At 37.7% G+C, this 16352-nt stretch overlaps 1 protein-coding gene and 1 pseudogene across 1 annotated transcript; one reads left to right on the forward strand and one right to left on the reverse strand.

Moving 5' to 3' along the window:
* Positions 1-206: 206 nt before the first annotated feature.
* Positions 207-674, reverse strand: LOC105504509 (annotated as a pseudogene).
* Positions 675-4031: 3357 nt separating this feature from the next.
* LOC105504490 (cholesterol 7-alpha-monooxygenase) lies at positions 4032-13821 on the forward strand. The gene is made up of 6 exons (XM_011931957.1): positions 4032-4249; positions 5814-6054; positions 7148-7734; positions 9327-9457; positions 11471-11646; positions 12226-13821. The coding sequence occupies exons 1-6, from the start codon at positions 4170-4172 to the stop codon at positions 12523-12525; spliced, it is 1515 nt and encodes a 504-aa protein (XP_011787347.1). The 5' UTR covers positions 4032-4169; the 3' UTR covers positions 12526-13821.
* The last annotated feature ends 2531 nt before the right edge of the window (positions 13822-16352 follow it).

The following is a 16352-nucleotide window of genomic DNA, read 5'->3' on the forward strand; positions in this document are numbered from 1 at the left end:
TTTATTTAGTTTTATTTCATAATCATAAACTTAACTCTGCAATCCCGCTAGGTATGGAAGGCAATAAGGGATATATGGCACCCAAAAGAACTGCAGCAAGAGCACAAAGATTATAGCATAATGTGAGCAAATGGGGTGGAGGGGTGCTCTCCTGAGCTACACAAAATCTGGTGGTTAAGATAAAACACAAGTCAAATTTATTAGAGTTATGCACCGTCAGCAATGGTGATCTTCTTGCTGATTTTGCCATTCCTGGACCCAAAGCGCTCCATGGCCTTCACAATACTTATGCCTTCTTTCACCTTGCCAAAGATCACGTGCTTGCCATCCAGCTACTCAGCCTTGGCAGTGCAGATGAAAAACTGGGAACCGTTTGTGTTGGGTTCAGCATTTGCCATGAACAACACAGGACCTGCATGCTTTAGGATGTAGTTCTCATCAACAAATTTCTCTCTGTAGATGGACTTGCCACCAGTGCCATTTTGGTATGTGAAGTCACCACCTTGACACATAAACCGTGGAATAATTCTGTGAAAACAGGAACCCTTATACCCAAATCCTTTCTCTCCAGTGCTCAGAGCATGAAAGTTTTTTGCTGTCTTTGGAACTTTGTCTGCAAACAGCTCAAAAAAGACCTGACCCAAGATGTCAAATAATACGGTAGAGTTGACCATGGCTGGTAGGGGCTCCGGGTGTCATCAGCATCTGCAAAGTCATGTATTTACCATTTTTGGAAGCCTTTTAATTTCAAAATAATTTTACATTCACAGGAAGTTGCTAAGATTATACTGAGAGGTTCCCCCATACCCTTTCCCTTAAAAAAAAAAAAAAGATGGTGTCTTTCTATGTGGCCCAGGCTAGAGTGCTGGGACACAGGGCACCAAATCCCTAGGCCGCACACAGCAGGGGGACCCTGGGCCTGGCCCATGAAACTATATATTCCTCCTGGGAATCTGGGGCTGTGATGGGAGGGGCTGCTGTGAAGACTTCTGACATGCCCTGGAGACATTTTTCCCATGGTCTTCGGGATTAACATTCAGCTCCTTGTTACTTATGCAAATTTCTGCAGCTGACTTGAATTTCTCCTCAGAAAATGGGATTTTCTTTTCTATCGCATTATCAGGCTGCAAATTTTCCAAACTTTTATGCTCTACTTCCCTTATAAAACTAAATACCTGGCCAGGTGCGGTGGCTAACACCTATAATCCCAGCACTTTGGGAGACTGAGGTGGGCGAATCATGAGGTCAGGAGTTTGAGACCAGCCTGGTCAACATGGTGAAACCCTGTCTCTACTAAAAATACAAAAAGTTAGCTGGGCATAGCCGTGGATGCCTTTAATCCCAGCTACTCGGGAGACTGAGGCAGGAGAATCACTTGAACCCGGGAGGCGGAGGTTGCAGTGAGTTGAAATCGCACCACTGCACTCCAGCCCTGGCAACAGAGTAAGACTCCATCTGAAAACAACAACAACAACAACACACTTGAATGCCTTTAACAGCACCCAAGTTACTTGTTGAATGCTTTGCTGCTTAGAAATTTCTTCTGCCGGATACCCTAAATCATCTCTTTTAGGTTCAAAGTTCCACAAAGCTCTAGGGCAGGGGCAAAATGCTGCCAGTCTCTTTATGAAAACATAACAAGAGTCACCCTTGCTCTAGTTCCCAAAAAGTTCCTCATCTCCATCTGAGACCACCCCAGCCTAGATTTCATTGTCCATATCATTATCAGCATTTTGGTCAAAGCCATTCAACAGTCCTCTAGGGAATTCCAAACTTGGTCACCTTTTCCTGTCTTCTTCTGAGCCCTCCAAACTGTTCCAACCCCTGCCTGTTACCCAGTTCCAAAGTCACTTCCACATTTTTGGTTATCTTTTCAGCAGTGCCCCACTCTACTGGTACCAGTTTACTATATTATTCCATTTTCATGCTGCTAATAAAGACCTACCTGAAACTGGACAGTTTAAGAAAGAAAGAGGTTTATTGAACTTACAATTCTACATCACTTGGGAGGCCTCACAATCATGATGGAAGGACAAAGGCACATCTCACATGGCAGCGGACAAGAAAAGAGCTTGTGCAGGGAAACTCCTCTTTTTAAAACCATAAGATCTCATGAGATTTATTCATTATCACGACAACAGCACAGGAAAGACCTGCACCCATAATTCAATCACCTCCTACCAGGTTCCTCCCACAACATGTGAGAATTCAAGATGAGATGTGGATGAGGACACAGCCAAACCATGTCCCACTACCATGCCTGACTGCCTTTCCGCTTTTGTATGTTTGCTTGTTCTTCATTTGTCTGAGAAGTGACTCTAAAGGGCTATATTATTTGGATATTAGACTGGCATTTTATCTGACTGGGATACCTTGCTGTGATTGGCCATGTATAAGGTCAGCTTTTTTATAAGCGATATTTTTAAAAGATGTATTAAGTTTTTAAAAATCCATCTGTCTGAATAATATGCACAAAGCCCCCCAAAAACCTAGATTCTAAGAAAAATCTATGTACTGCCGTACAATGATTGATATTAATAATTATGGTGATAAATTACACACACAAAATGTGTGATCTCTGTTTAAACAGGCAAAAACAAAAAACCCATGAAATAAATCTATGGCGTCTATAGCCAAAACTGGAAACAACCCACATATTCATCAATAGGAGATCAGTTAAATAAATTATAGTACATTTGTCCAATGGAAGATGAAGCACATATTCAAAATTATTTATACATATGTATATACACATGTATAAATATATAGAGAGAATACTGTGTGTACATATATATATATATATACTTGTGTGTGTATGTGTACATATATACACACACACAATACTCTTGCCTACCTTCTTGCCTTTTGTCTTAACTCTGTGAACTTGCATTCACTCTGCTTCAGTAGGATACTCCCTTCTTTTTGGTTCTTAGACTCAGCACATTGATCCTTGACTCAGGACACTGCATTTGATGCTTCCTCTTCCTGGAATATCCTTCCTTCTGATATTCACATGAGCAGTCTCTTCTTGTCATTCAGATCTCAAATGTCACATCTTCAGAGAGCCCATCTCTGATCATCATATCTAAAGTTGTCCTCATTCCCCCCTAGCTTTCTATACCATGTTTTATTTTTTTCATAACATGTATTTTATTACTCCTTTCTCCATTGGAATAGAGTCTCCATTAGATTAGGAAACCTGCCTATCTTGTTAACGCCTGTAACTAGAATACTTTTGAAGAGTTCTTGGCATGTAATAAATGCTCAACTAATATTTTTGTGTACACAGAAATAAAGTTTGGAAGAACATATGCCAAATAGTTAATAGTGGTTACTTCTGAGTAGAGGAGTAGTGTGGTAGGTAAATTATTAATAGATGTTCACTTTCCACCAAGATATGTTTTAGTTAGTCTTAACTTACTTGAAATGAAATTTATTACTTTAGTAATTAGAAAAATTGATAAGCATTTTAATTACAAGAATGATAGATAAAATTTTGATGCTTCCAATAAGCTATATTTATCAAGAGGATGCACTTATGTAGAATATTCTCTTGAGGATGTTAGGTAAGTAACATGTTACTATATGTAGTAAAATATCTATGATTTTATAGAAGCACTGAACATGAAGCAACAGAAATGTTTTTCCCAGTCTCTTTCCTCCGAACTTGATCACCATCTCTCTGGCAAAGCACCTAAATTAATTCTTCTTTAAAAGTTAACAAGACCAAATTATAAGCTTGATGAATAACTCATTCTTATTTTTCTTTATTATATTTTACATATTTATTAGCTATGCCCATCTTAAACAGGTTTATTTGTTCTTTTTACACATACCAAACTCGTAATATTAGCTGCTGTCCCCAGGTCCGAATGTTAAGTCAACATGTATTTGAGAGACCTTCAACTTATCAAGTATTGCAGGTCTCTGATTGCTTTGGAACCACTTCTGATACCTGTGGACTTAGTTCAAGGCCAGTTATTACCCCTTTTTTTTTTTTCTAATAGAATGAACAAATGGCTAATTGTTTGCTTTGGTCAACCAAGTTCAAGTTAATGGATCTGGGTACTATGTATATAAAAAACCTAACTTGAGTCTCTTTTCAGTGACAACTTTGCCTTTCTAATCAGAGATTTTCTTCCTCAGAGATTTTGGCCTAGATTTGCAAAATGATGACCATATCTTTGATTTGGGGGATTGCTCTAGCAGCATGCTGTTGTCTATGGCTTATTCTTGGAATAAGGAGAAGGTAAGGAATGTTTTATCTTTAAATTGCTCTTTAATTCATCCATTTAGTTTTTTTTTACCTTCATTGTTATACAGTAAATTTGGTTTTCTATACTTACACATATTACCATTATCTTCCTTATTTTTTAATGAAAAATTTGATTTGAATTTTTAAAGTAATATCTTTTTTACTATATCTAACAAAATATTTGATGACAACTTCCTTTTTTAGTATTGGCATATACCAATGGTAATGTATAAATGTATATTGGTGTTAAACATAACTGACAGAAATTTTATAAGGTCTCTATGTACATTTATATGTATATCTAAAGAGGAAGCCTAAATTAGTAAGGATACAAGTAGCAAGTGGGAATCTACGTGGAAAGGATTGCTTTCTCTCACATGGCTTCAATAGATACTCTTATTAAATAAATGTTCTCTTTTAAGCTCATTCTTGTGCATCATATAGACTTTTGTGCATCATATAGTCCAGCCTAAGCCTGGACTAGAGCATAGACCTGAGCTGATCATTCTATTACTGTTTTTAAATCAATGTTAATCAACTATGGTGAATTGGGAAAGTCTGCTGAGTATATGTGACATTGATTTCATTTATTTACAACTGGTTCAAGAATGCAAGAAAAACAAATACAGTCAGATCCAGAACCATAGTTTATTTAACTTCTAATTGGCTCAAGGAGTAATTGTGGGGAGGCATGTAGATATTCTCTGCTATATCAATCTCAAAAAGAGAAAATCACCCTGAGCATATTTCAACTTTGTAGATTGCTATGTGTTTTCTGCCTTTTGCAGTTTCTTTCAGGCCTGATAGTTTTTACTTTTAATTAAACTACTTATCTTCAAACTAAGAAAAGAAAAGTTATTACTTTATACTGTATTGTTCTATCAAGAGGCACAGAAGTTTATGTTGGAAAATAAGTTTACATTTTCTAATAGAAACTTTTTAAAGGAGCACTGAATTACAATAGATAATTCTGTCAGTGTTTATCTTACTCAATTTCATTTTATAATAAGGTAATTTCTCACATGAGATTCTTCTTCTCTGAAACCATCCTTACAGAATAATAATATCTTTAAACTAGGAAGATTTTGAAAATCTCAGTTCTGAAATCCTCTCTTATTCAGTGATCTATATCTATAAAGAAAATAATCAAAAGAAACATTTTGAGATATATAGAAAAATGATGCTTAGCAAAATTATAAACACTGGAATGTAGTTTTGTTTCTGCACTGACAGCAAGAATCTTGTTGGCCTCGTAAATCCTTTCGCCTGAATCATAGGGAAAAGTGACGAGCACACAGTAGACAGATGCTTGTTGAATGTACATATGGATGGATGCATAAATAGATAGATTTAGTAATCCTTTCCACCAACATATCATGTTACTAGGTTAATATAACCTATTTTCGTAGTAAAAGAGCAGGGCCCATCCAACAAAAGAAATATCTATAAACTATAGGGTTCTAAAGTTTGAAGTCAGTGGGAAGGATTTTTAAACCTGATGTAAGTAAAAACCCAAATATGTAATCATCCATGTCTATCATACATTTGTTTCTGACAGGCAAACGGGTGAACCACCTCTAGAGAATGGGTTGATTCCATACCTGGGCTGTGCGCTGCAATTTGGTGCCAATCCTCTTGAGTTCCTCAGAGCAAATCAAAGGAAACACGGTCATGTGTTTACCTGCAAACTAATGGGAAAATATGTCCATTTCATCACAAATCCCTTGTCATACCATAAGGTGTTGTGCCATGGAAAATATTTTGATTGGAAAAAATTTCACTATGCTACTTCTGCAAAGGTAAGCAGTTTTACATTTATATACCATTCTGTTTGTCTTCTACGTTTTTGTGTGCTGGTCTATTTAGAAATTTCGATGTACTTAGATTTTACGATAAAGGTGTTGAAGAGAGTTATCCTTATGTGGAGATTCTTAGAAACATAAATAAATTAAATTATACATAGCTTCGTAGTAACAATCATTTAGAAAGTCAAAATAGGTATAAATGTGTCATTTGTTGACAAGTTAATGAGGGTGAAATATACACTAAATGCTCTACTGAGACAGGTGGCACTGTATGAATAAGAGAGATAGAAATTCATCACATCAGCAGTGTCTATGCAAGAGTGCAAGTGATGGAAACCTAACATTCAACAGTTGTGTTGCCACACTTGTGCCACACAGTGTTTCATTTTGTTAAGGAATTGGCAAGATATTTTAACAAATAATAAAAGAAGCTCTGTTGCTAAGAAGCTCTGTTGCTTAGATGTTATAAAAGAAGCTGTAATAAAAGAAGCTCTGTTGCTAAGAAAAAAAAAAAACTAGTAACTACTTACTACAAATAAATATTAGCTTTGGTCTTTGTGACTAAGTAGCTTTAAGTTTTGTTAAAATACATCTACAGCTGGACACAATGGAACACACCTGTAGTCCCTGCTACTTGAGAGGCTGAGGCAGGAGGATCGCTTGAGCCCAGGAGTTTGAGGCTGCGGTGAGCTATAATTGTGTCACTTCACTCCAGCCTGGGCGACAATGTGAGACCCCCATCTCTAAAAGAAAAAGAAAAAGGAATCTACAAATAATATAAAAGATAACTAATGGTTTTAAAACATTGTCAATAACTTTATGTGCAATAGGTGTAAATAAGTGCAGTAGCATACAGATAAGACATAGATGACTTGAGTGATCCAGGGGAGTGCCACTGAACTTGGCTTTAAAGGAAAGGTACAGTTTGGCCATTTATTTGTAAAGTGCTATGAAATTGTACAAGGGAAAGCCAATTTCCTGTTTTTAAGAAGTAAGGAACTATGAAAGTATCTAATCCGTTTTTCAGTCATTTACTATGACTAGGTCAGGTTTAATTTCTTTTTCTGCATGTTTTATTTGCTGTCAGGCATTTGGTCACAGAAGCATTGACCCGAGGGATGGAAATACCACTGAAAACATAAACAACACTTTCATCAAAACCCTGCAGGGCAATGCCTTGAATTTCCTCACGGAAAGCATGATGGAAAACCTCCAACGTATCATGAGACCTCCAGTCTTCTCTAACTCAAAGACCGCTGCCTGGGTGACAGAAGGGATGTATTCTTTCTGCTACCGAGTGATGTTTGAAGCTGGCTATTTAACTATCTTTGGCAGAGATCTTACAAGGCAAGACACACAGAAAGCACATATTCTAAACAATCTTGACAACTTCAAGAAATTCGACAAAGTCTTTCCAGCGCTGGTAGCAGGCCTCCCCATTCACATGTTCAGGATGGCACACAATGCCCGGGAGAAACTGGCAGAGAGCTTGAAGCACGAGAACCTCCAAAAGAGGGAAAGTGTCTCAGAACTGATCAGACTGCGCATGTTTCTCAATGACACTTTGTCCACCTTTGATGACCTGGAGAAGGCCAAGACGCACCTCGTGGTCCTCTGGGCATCGCAAGCAAACACCATTCCAGCGACTTTCTGGAGTTTATTTCAAATGATTAGGTGACTAGCACCATATCCATTTCTCTTTTTTTTTTTTATTTTAGTAGAACGTAGAAATTAAACCATTTTAATTTTAAGAAAACAAGCCTCATAGTACTTTCTCGTGCCATCAATCAAGAACGTAGCACTAATGCATGTTAGTGTTTAACATGTTTGAGTTCATTCAGTCCTCACAAAAACATAGGCAGCTATGACTGGTAAAAGTGTTTTATAGAAACAAAGGCGGTCCCAGAGAAAGAGATGTCACCCCAAGTCACAGAGCTTGTATGTGCTCGTGTTGGGGTCAATTCAGGCTGCCTGGTCCAGAGCCTTCACTCTTAACCCCATACTGTTCTTCACGACACCAACTTAAGTCCATAAATGCAGTTTTCATAATCATAAAAATGTATTTAAGTGATTACTGATCTAATCAGGGCAGTGACTATACCTTATTTATTTGTTCATTCACAGTTTGTTTTCACTGATTTAGGAATTGCTGTTCTTCTGTTTTTGACCAAGTATGAGAGCTATGAATCAATCATAATCAATTTTTATTGATAAGAGACTTAGCTAGGTTTTGCTTTTTAAAACTGTATGTAACAGGAAAAAAAACTATAATAACATATGTTTTACATAACATGATTTCTCTCCAAAGTGTTAATCTTTTGGGAATTTGAAATTAGAATGGTCTATTATTGAATTATTCCAATTAAATTAGATATTTAGTATCATGTAGACACAAAATTGCTACTCCATAGGATTGGGAATGCCAAATTTCTATTGATAGTTGATGACTTTAGGTCTTATAAAATATTTTAAAACTTAATTTCAGGTGTGAGAACTTATTACTAATTTGTCACAAATGTTGACTATCTTCCAAAGTTATTACTTGAGAAAGCACATCCAGAATAAATTCACATATTTACAGCAGGCATACAACATCAATTTAACATCATAAAGGAAATTGGAGCCATATTTTATGATAGTTTCACAAATACTTATCAAACATTTTGAGACTCAACTTACTGTAATTTTGTTATGTAGCTCCCTAGCCATGTCTAATCCTTATTAGAAACACTTGTTTATATAAAAGCCCTGACCAAAGTGTAACTTTTATGTAGCAAGGCCCCCATTTTTTATTATTCTTTTTTTTTTTTTTTTTTTTTGAGACAGAGTCTTGCTCTGTCACCAAGGCTGGAGTGCAGTGGTGCAATCTGGGCTCACTGCAACCTCCACCTCCTGGGCTCAAGCAATCCTCCTGCCTCAGCCTCCCGAGTAGCTGGGATTACAGGATCCCACTGCCGTGCCCGGCTAATTTTGTATTTTTAGTAGAGACAGGGTTTCACCATGTTGGCCAGGTTGGTCTCAAACTCCTGACCTCATGATCCGCTCGCCTTGGCCTCCCAAAGTACTGGATTCTTACTAATATCCAAGGACATAAAACGCAATTACAAATGTAGTAAACGCAAACAGGACTATCCCTTTCTCTTCTCCCCTGATATCTTCACCGTCTAGTCAAAAGGAGGGGGAAAGGCTCCTATTTGTTTGCAGATCTCAAAGTATGGAAAAAGTTTATTTTCTGTACATACATTTTTTCTCTTAACTTTTAATAGGAACCCAGAAGCAATGAAAGCAGCTACTGAAGAAGTGAAAAGAACATTAGAGAATGCTGGTCAAAAAGTCAGCTTGGAAGGCAATCCCATTTGTTTGAGTCAAACACAACTGAATGACCTGCCAGTATTAGGTGGGTATACTTGTTATGTTGCGTTTCATTTTCTATGTCCTACTGCTTTAACAATAGTGACTAACATCAATTACATACTTACTGAATTCTAGGCATTAAGCTAAGTATTTCATGTGCGTTTTCTTGGTTAATCCTCCCAACAATCCTGTGACTTGGGACTGTTACTATTTATTTGTACCAAGTGAGGAAACTGACACTTAGAGGTTAAGCTGCAGCCAGGGTAGAATCAAATGCATCATTATGTGGGATCCTGTTCTCTCAGCTACCCCCCTGCACTGCCACACTATGTGTCTCTTATTCCTCTTACCACTAATCTGATGGTTAATGGAAGTATATTAGTCATTTTCATAAAATAAAGGAGGGAAAAGAACCATTAAGAAACCACAGTTACCTGCATGGATTGAGTGATGGATTTGAAGCTTCTTTGATTTTTCTTTGTTCTGTTTTTCTATATTTTATAGAAATATAACAATATGATATTTTTAATTTAATTTATTTTTTTTTAGACAAAGTCTCGTTCTGTTGCCCAGGCTGGAGTGCAATGGTGTGATCTTGGCTCACTACAACCTCTGCCTCCTGGGTTCAAACCGTTCTCCTGCCTCAGCCCCCCAAGTAGCTAGGATTACAGGTGCACGCCACCACCCCTGGCTAAGTTTTGTATTTTTAGTAGAGACAGGGTTTCACCCTGTTGTCCAGACTGGTCTCGAACTCCTGGCCTCAAGTGATCTGCCTGCCTCGGCCTCCCGAAGTGCTGGGATTACAGGCATGAGCCACTGCACCCGGCCAACAATATGATATGTTTATAGGAAGAAAGTTTTCTTTTTTTGGTTATTTTATTTAAGGAGGCGAGAAGCTTAGGTTCCTTGTTGGGTCTGACTTGGGAGACTTTGGACATGTCAGTCTCTTTTGGGGGCCTTCCTTTTCTTACTTGTAAAATAAAATGCTAACATTCTGGGATTTTATACACAATCATGTGATGAGCACCCTAAAACATGACAGTTAAAGGATAAGTCTAAAAGGTCAGGCTGGACCTCTCGTGAGCTCTCTATATTTCAGCCATTTTCAGGTTGGTTCTTTTTGTCCCTTTATGCCTTTACTAGGCAGCAGGGATTGCCACACAACATCAGATAGTATATGGATAAAAATATGTTCTTGTAAATGTTGAACTGAAGCTGCAGTAAACACCTAGAAAAAACATATGTATATATCAGTGTTATCAGTATATTCAGTCTCAGAAGTCCTCAGCATATTAAATCTCAGAAGTGATAAACTTTGAATAATTTATATAAAAATGTATTACTGATTTTTCCAGTTTTATTAGATGATTACTTTTCTGTAAAATGATGGAATTTTGTTTCCCAAGTATGACCAAGATGATTATCTCTTAATCAAAAGATTATTATTAACTCAGAGGATCTGATTTAAAAATACATTCAGGCCAGGCATGGTGACTCACACCTGTAATCAAAGCACTTTTAGAGGCTGAGGTGGGCGCATCGCTTAAGCCTAGGAGCTCAAGAGCAGCATGGCAACACAGCAAAACACTGTGTCTACAAACAATAAAAAGAAGAAAATTAGCTGGGTATGGTGGCAGACGCCTATAGTCGCAGCTGCTTGGGTGGTTAAGGTGAGAGGATCACTTGAGCCTGGGAGGTTGAGGTTGTGGTGAGCCATGCTCATGCCACTGCACTGCAGCCTGAGCAAGAGAATGAGACCCTGGCTAAAAACAAAAACAAAAATAAAAAAATTCAGACACAGTTGAATCATTGATAACAGCATCGTGGTAACAGAAAGAAAGTTTGGGAAATGTTTATCTGATCAGCTTCCCATACCCTGTTCATATTACAGGACTGCAGAACACCATCACCACACAGTCCCTTTGTGTTATGCACTGCCAGGCTGTCTGTAGTTCAGACTCTATATCATACGACCTTCAAACACTTGCTTTGTTCTTCTCTTCCTTCCTCCCTTCCTTCTTTCATTTTTTACCTTTTTTTCTTTTAAAATATTTAGAAAGCATAATCAAGGAATCACTGAGGCTTTCCAGTGCCTCCCTCAACATCCGGACAGCTAAGGAGGATTTCACTTTGCACCTTGAGGACGGTTCCTACAACATCCGAAAAGATGACATCATAGCTCTTTACCCACAGTTAATGCACTTAGATCCAGAAATCTACCCAGACCCTTTGGTAAGTGCCTGCTCATTGAAGTTCAATATCCAGGTGATAGCTACCTAGATCTAAACAAAGAGGAAATTTACAATGGTAGAATTGATTTTATCATTGTAGTCATAGGGATTGTCCTCTTAATCGTGTTAAATATTCATATATTTTGGAAAATTTAGATAGTGGTCTGAATTTTTAATTTTTAGACCAGGTATTTGTCATCACACAGTCTTTGCTAGATTATGTTTGCAGTCATGATAATAAACCTGCTACTTTTTTTTTTCTTAAAAACACCTCCTCCCAAATCCAGGAAATTGGAGGCTAATATATTGATTCTTCCAGTTTCTTCTGGAAACCCTTCTCTCTCTAGCTCTGCCTGACTAAGGAACTAATCGTTCAAGCACGATAGGAGGTGTCAGAAGGCTTCCTTAGCTCGTTAAGCTCCTGTTCCTTATTACTTTCTGATTCAATGTGGAGTATTTGCTAAATCACTAATGGAGTAGATTTAAAAAGAAAATTACTCTTTGGAGCTTCCAGGTTGAGAAAGAGATAAATTTCTTTAAAACTAGCTTAAAGGCTGTTTTCTTTGTATTTTTATTGCAGACTTTTAAATATGATAGGTATCTTGATGAAAACGGGAAGACAAAGACTACCTTCTACTGTAATGGACTCAAGTTAAAGTATTACTACATGCCCTTTGGATCAGGAGCTACAATATGCCCTGGAAGAGTGTTTGCTATCCACGAAATCAAGCAATTTTTGGTTTTGATGCTTTCTTATTTTGAACTGGAGCTTGTAGAGGGCCAAGCTAAATGTCCGCCTTTGGACCAGTCCCGGGCAGGCTTGGGCATTTTGCCGCCATTGTATGACATTGAGTTTAAATATAAATTCAAGCATTTGTGAATACGTGGCTGAAATAAGAGGACACTAGATGATATTACAGGACTGCAGAACACCGTCGCCACACAGTCCCTTTGGATAAATGCATTTAGTGGTGGTGGAAATGATTCACCAGGTCCAATGTTGTTCACCAATGCTTGCTCGTGAATCTTAACATTTTGGTGACAGTTTCCAGATGGTATCGCAGACTGTGCTAGTCAAAAGAACTAGTTTCTAGGAGCACAATAATTTGTTTTCATCTGTATGAGTCCATGAATGTTCATATAGCCAGGGGTTGAAGTTTATTATTTTCAGAGGAAAACACCTTTTTTTTTTTTTTTCCAAAATGAAGATACACATTCCAGCCAGGTGTTGTATCAGGCACCTGTAGTCTTAGCTACTCGAGAGGCCAAAGAAGGAGGATGGCTTGAGCCCAGGAGTTCAAGACTAGCCTGGACAGCTTAGTGAGACCCTGTCTCTAAAGAAAAGATATGTATTCTAATTGGCAGATTGTTTTTTCCTAAGGAAACTGCTTTATTTTTATAAAACTGCCCAACAATTATGAAACATGTTCAAATTCACGTTCTAGTGAAACTGCATTTTTTTTTACTAGATGTTGGGGTTCTTCAGATGTGATCATATATCATAAAGGATATTTCAAATGATTATGATTAGTTATGTCTTTTAATAAAAAGGAAATACTTTTCAACTTTTTCTATATCCAGATTCAGGGCTTTAAAAATGATTATTTTGATTTCCCAAAAACACTAAAGGTGGTTTTAATATTTTTCCTTTATGTTGTAACTTATTGTTGCTGAAAACTCTATGTCCAGCTTTAACTATCGTCTCTATATTTTTATTTCATTTCATATTAATGAGAAGAGCTTTTTTCAGAGATTAAAAAAGGCAGTTTTTCTGTTATTGTTAAATATACACTATCACTGAACAAATGTAGCTTTTATGTGATATGTTTTAAAGTTAAAACCGGATGGAAATAGCCATTTGAAAGCTTTGATTATGAAACATGCAGTGTATTAAGTGCGGCTTGACATTATGTTTTATTTAAATGCTTTTTATCGCTAAATGACTTACAGATGAAAAAAACTAAGGTGGCCTGAGAGTTTAAATGCTGTGTACAACAATGCTTTGATAATATATTTTAAGTATGAGTTATCAGCTATATGTCAATTGATATTTCTGTTTAGTATTTATATGTAAATTATATTTACCTTTTTGCTTATTTTACAAATATTAAGAAAATAGTCTAACATTTCATAATTTCGAAATGATTCATCTTTCAGAAATAAAAGTATGAATCTATGTGTATGTATGTATTTGTGTATTTATTTATTTATTTATTTATTTTGAGACAGAGTCTCACCCTTTCACCAAGGCTGGAGTGCAGTGGTGCGATCTCGGCTCACTGTAACTGCCGCCTCCTCAGTTCAAGCGATTCTCATGCCTCAGCCTGCCGAGTAGCTGGGACTACAGGCACGTGCCACCATGCCTGGCTAATTTTTATATTCTTAGTAGAGACGGAGTTTCACCATGTTGGCCAGGCTGGTCTCAAACTCCTGACCTCAGGGGATCTGCCCACCTCGGTCTCCCAAAGTGCTGTGATTACAGGCACAAGTCACCGCACCTCGCTGAATCTATGTGTTTTAAATTTTGAATTATTTGGAGTGTTTAAAACACTCACCCACTGATAAGCTAAACAACAACAGTTTTATTCAGGATTCATTCAAAATACTCATATATTCAAAATATTGCAAAAATATTCACTGTAATAATTTACTCAAAAATCTCCCTCATACTACATAAAATTTATTAGAAGTTTTCATCTTGCTATTTAATATTACCATAGATTTATCCCTTGAGTAGGTTATCTTTTATATTAAGAAAATTAAAGTCATTTAGATGTGGTTCAAGATTAACAAAAATCTATTTTATAGTGAACAGTTATAAACCAAATTTCTAATGTGGTTTCCTAATAGATTTTATAACTTCTTAAATGCATCCCACATTTTTCTATGTCTTTGTTCTTGTAGAGCAAGGGTTGGCAACTGATAGCACATGGACCAGAGGGTCCCTGCCTCTGTTTTTGTATAGCCTGAAAGTTGAGAATGGTTTTTACATTTTTAAATGGTTAGACAAAAAATCAAAAGAATAAGAATCTTTTCTGACATGTGAGAAGTATGCGAAATTTGGACTTCCACACCCATCAGTCAAGTTTTATTGGGAGGGACGCAGCCTGCCCCTTCTTTTCATTCTTGTCCACGCCTGCAGTTGCAGTGCCACTGTGGAGCTGAGCAGTTGCAACAGAGACCATGTGGCCACAAAGCCTGATATATTTAAAGTCTAGTTCTTTACAGAAAATGTTTGCCAATCCCTGTTGTATAGCAATCCCGAAGGCTACTTTGTACTATAATTTTATTAACTTTAAAGAACGTATACATGCATTGGTATATGAAGCATTTTGTCTTTTTTGAAGCATGTGAGGAGAATACATTTAAAAAGTCATGGATGGCCAGGCACGGTGGCTCATGTCTGTAATCCCAACACTTTGGGAGGCCGAGGCGGGCGGATCACCTGAGGTCGATAGTTCGAGACCAGCCTGACCAACATGGAGAAACCCCATCTCTACTAAAAAAAAAAAAAACAAAAAAACTAGCCACGCATGGCGGCGCTTGCTTGTAATCCCAGCTACTCGGGAGGCTGAGGCAGGAGAATGTCTTGAACCCAGGAGGTGGAGGCTGCAGTGAGCTGAGATCACGCCATTGGACTCCAACCTGGGCAACAAGAGCGAAACTCCAACTCAAAATAAATAAATAAAGCTATAGATATAACTTTATCTCAGACAACATTAAGTTATACCTTTATTGGAGCTGAAACCATTCCATTTAGGAAAGATATTTTTATTTTAAAAAGCACCTAAAAGACATTACAATAACCTATTGTAAGATCAAATAGACCTAGGAGGAGAGATGTTCATAGTTAAATCTATTCAGATTCCCATGGGCCAGGGCCAGGTCACTACTCCACATGTCATGCATCATTCCATCATATCCTCAGGAGTCCTTTGAGATTTGTGTTACTATTACCTCTATATTACGGAAGAGAAAGGCAGAACTCCAGAAAGGTTAAGTCACTGGCTCAAGGTCACAATGCTGACAGATGCAAGAGCTGGGAGTATTGGAATCCAGGTTGCACTCCAGAGCCAGCACTCTTCCCTTTGTGGCAAGTCCAGGTGACAGACTGTCTTGACTCAGGTCATTGAAAAGATACACCACAGTAAACAAAATCCATGATGTCACTTCTGTCTCTAAATTCCCACTCTTTGGGAGGGTCACTTGGTCAGAGGGCGGGGCACTGTAGCTGCCAGGCCTAGGAAGGTCAGGAAGGAGGCTGAGGACTCTAGCTGAGAGCCCGTGAAGAGCCACAGTATTATCAAATACAACATTACGCTGTGCTCACCTTCACGTAGGACAGTGTCTCTTCATCTCACCAACAACTTGGAGTTAATTGTGTAATCTCATATAGTTTCTCTTAGGCTCAGTGTTATACATTTTTGAGGCAATGGGCTTAAGGTTTTAGCCTTGGTTTTATAAGTGGATAATGGAATACAGCTTCTCACCAGCATCATCTCCACACCACCTTCGTTGATACCAACGCAGAGGCTCGGGCCTGTGAAATGAGGTCAGGACAGCAGCACTGATGCTTCACAGACTGTTCACAGCTATTTAAAGTCCTCTAGTCTAAGCCCTCATTTTAGTTAGAAACTGATATTTGGTGAAACAGAGGTGATTTTTGTTTAAAGGGTTGCACAGCAAGTTGCAAGGCAGGCCCCAATC

This window comes from Colobus angolensis, unplaced genomic scaffold, assembly GCF_000951035.1.
Source record: "Colobus angolensis palliatus isolate OR3802 unplaced genomic scaffold, Cang.pa_1.0 Scaffold92, whole genome shotgun sequence".
In the NCBI taxonomy this organism is placed as follows: domain Eukaryota; kingdom Metazoa; phylum Chordata; class Mammalia; order Primates; family Cercopithecidae; genus Colobus; species Colobus angolensis.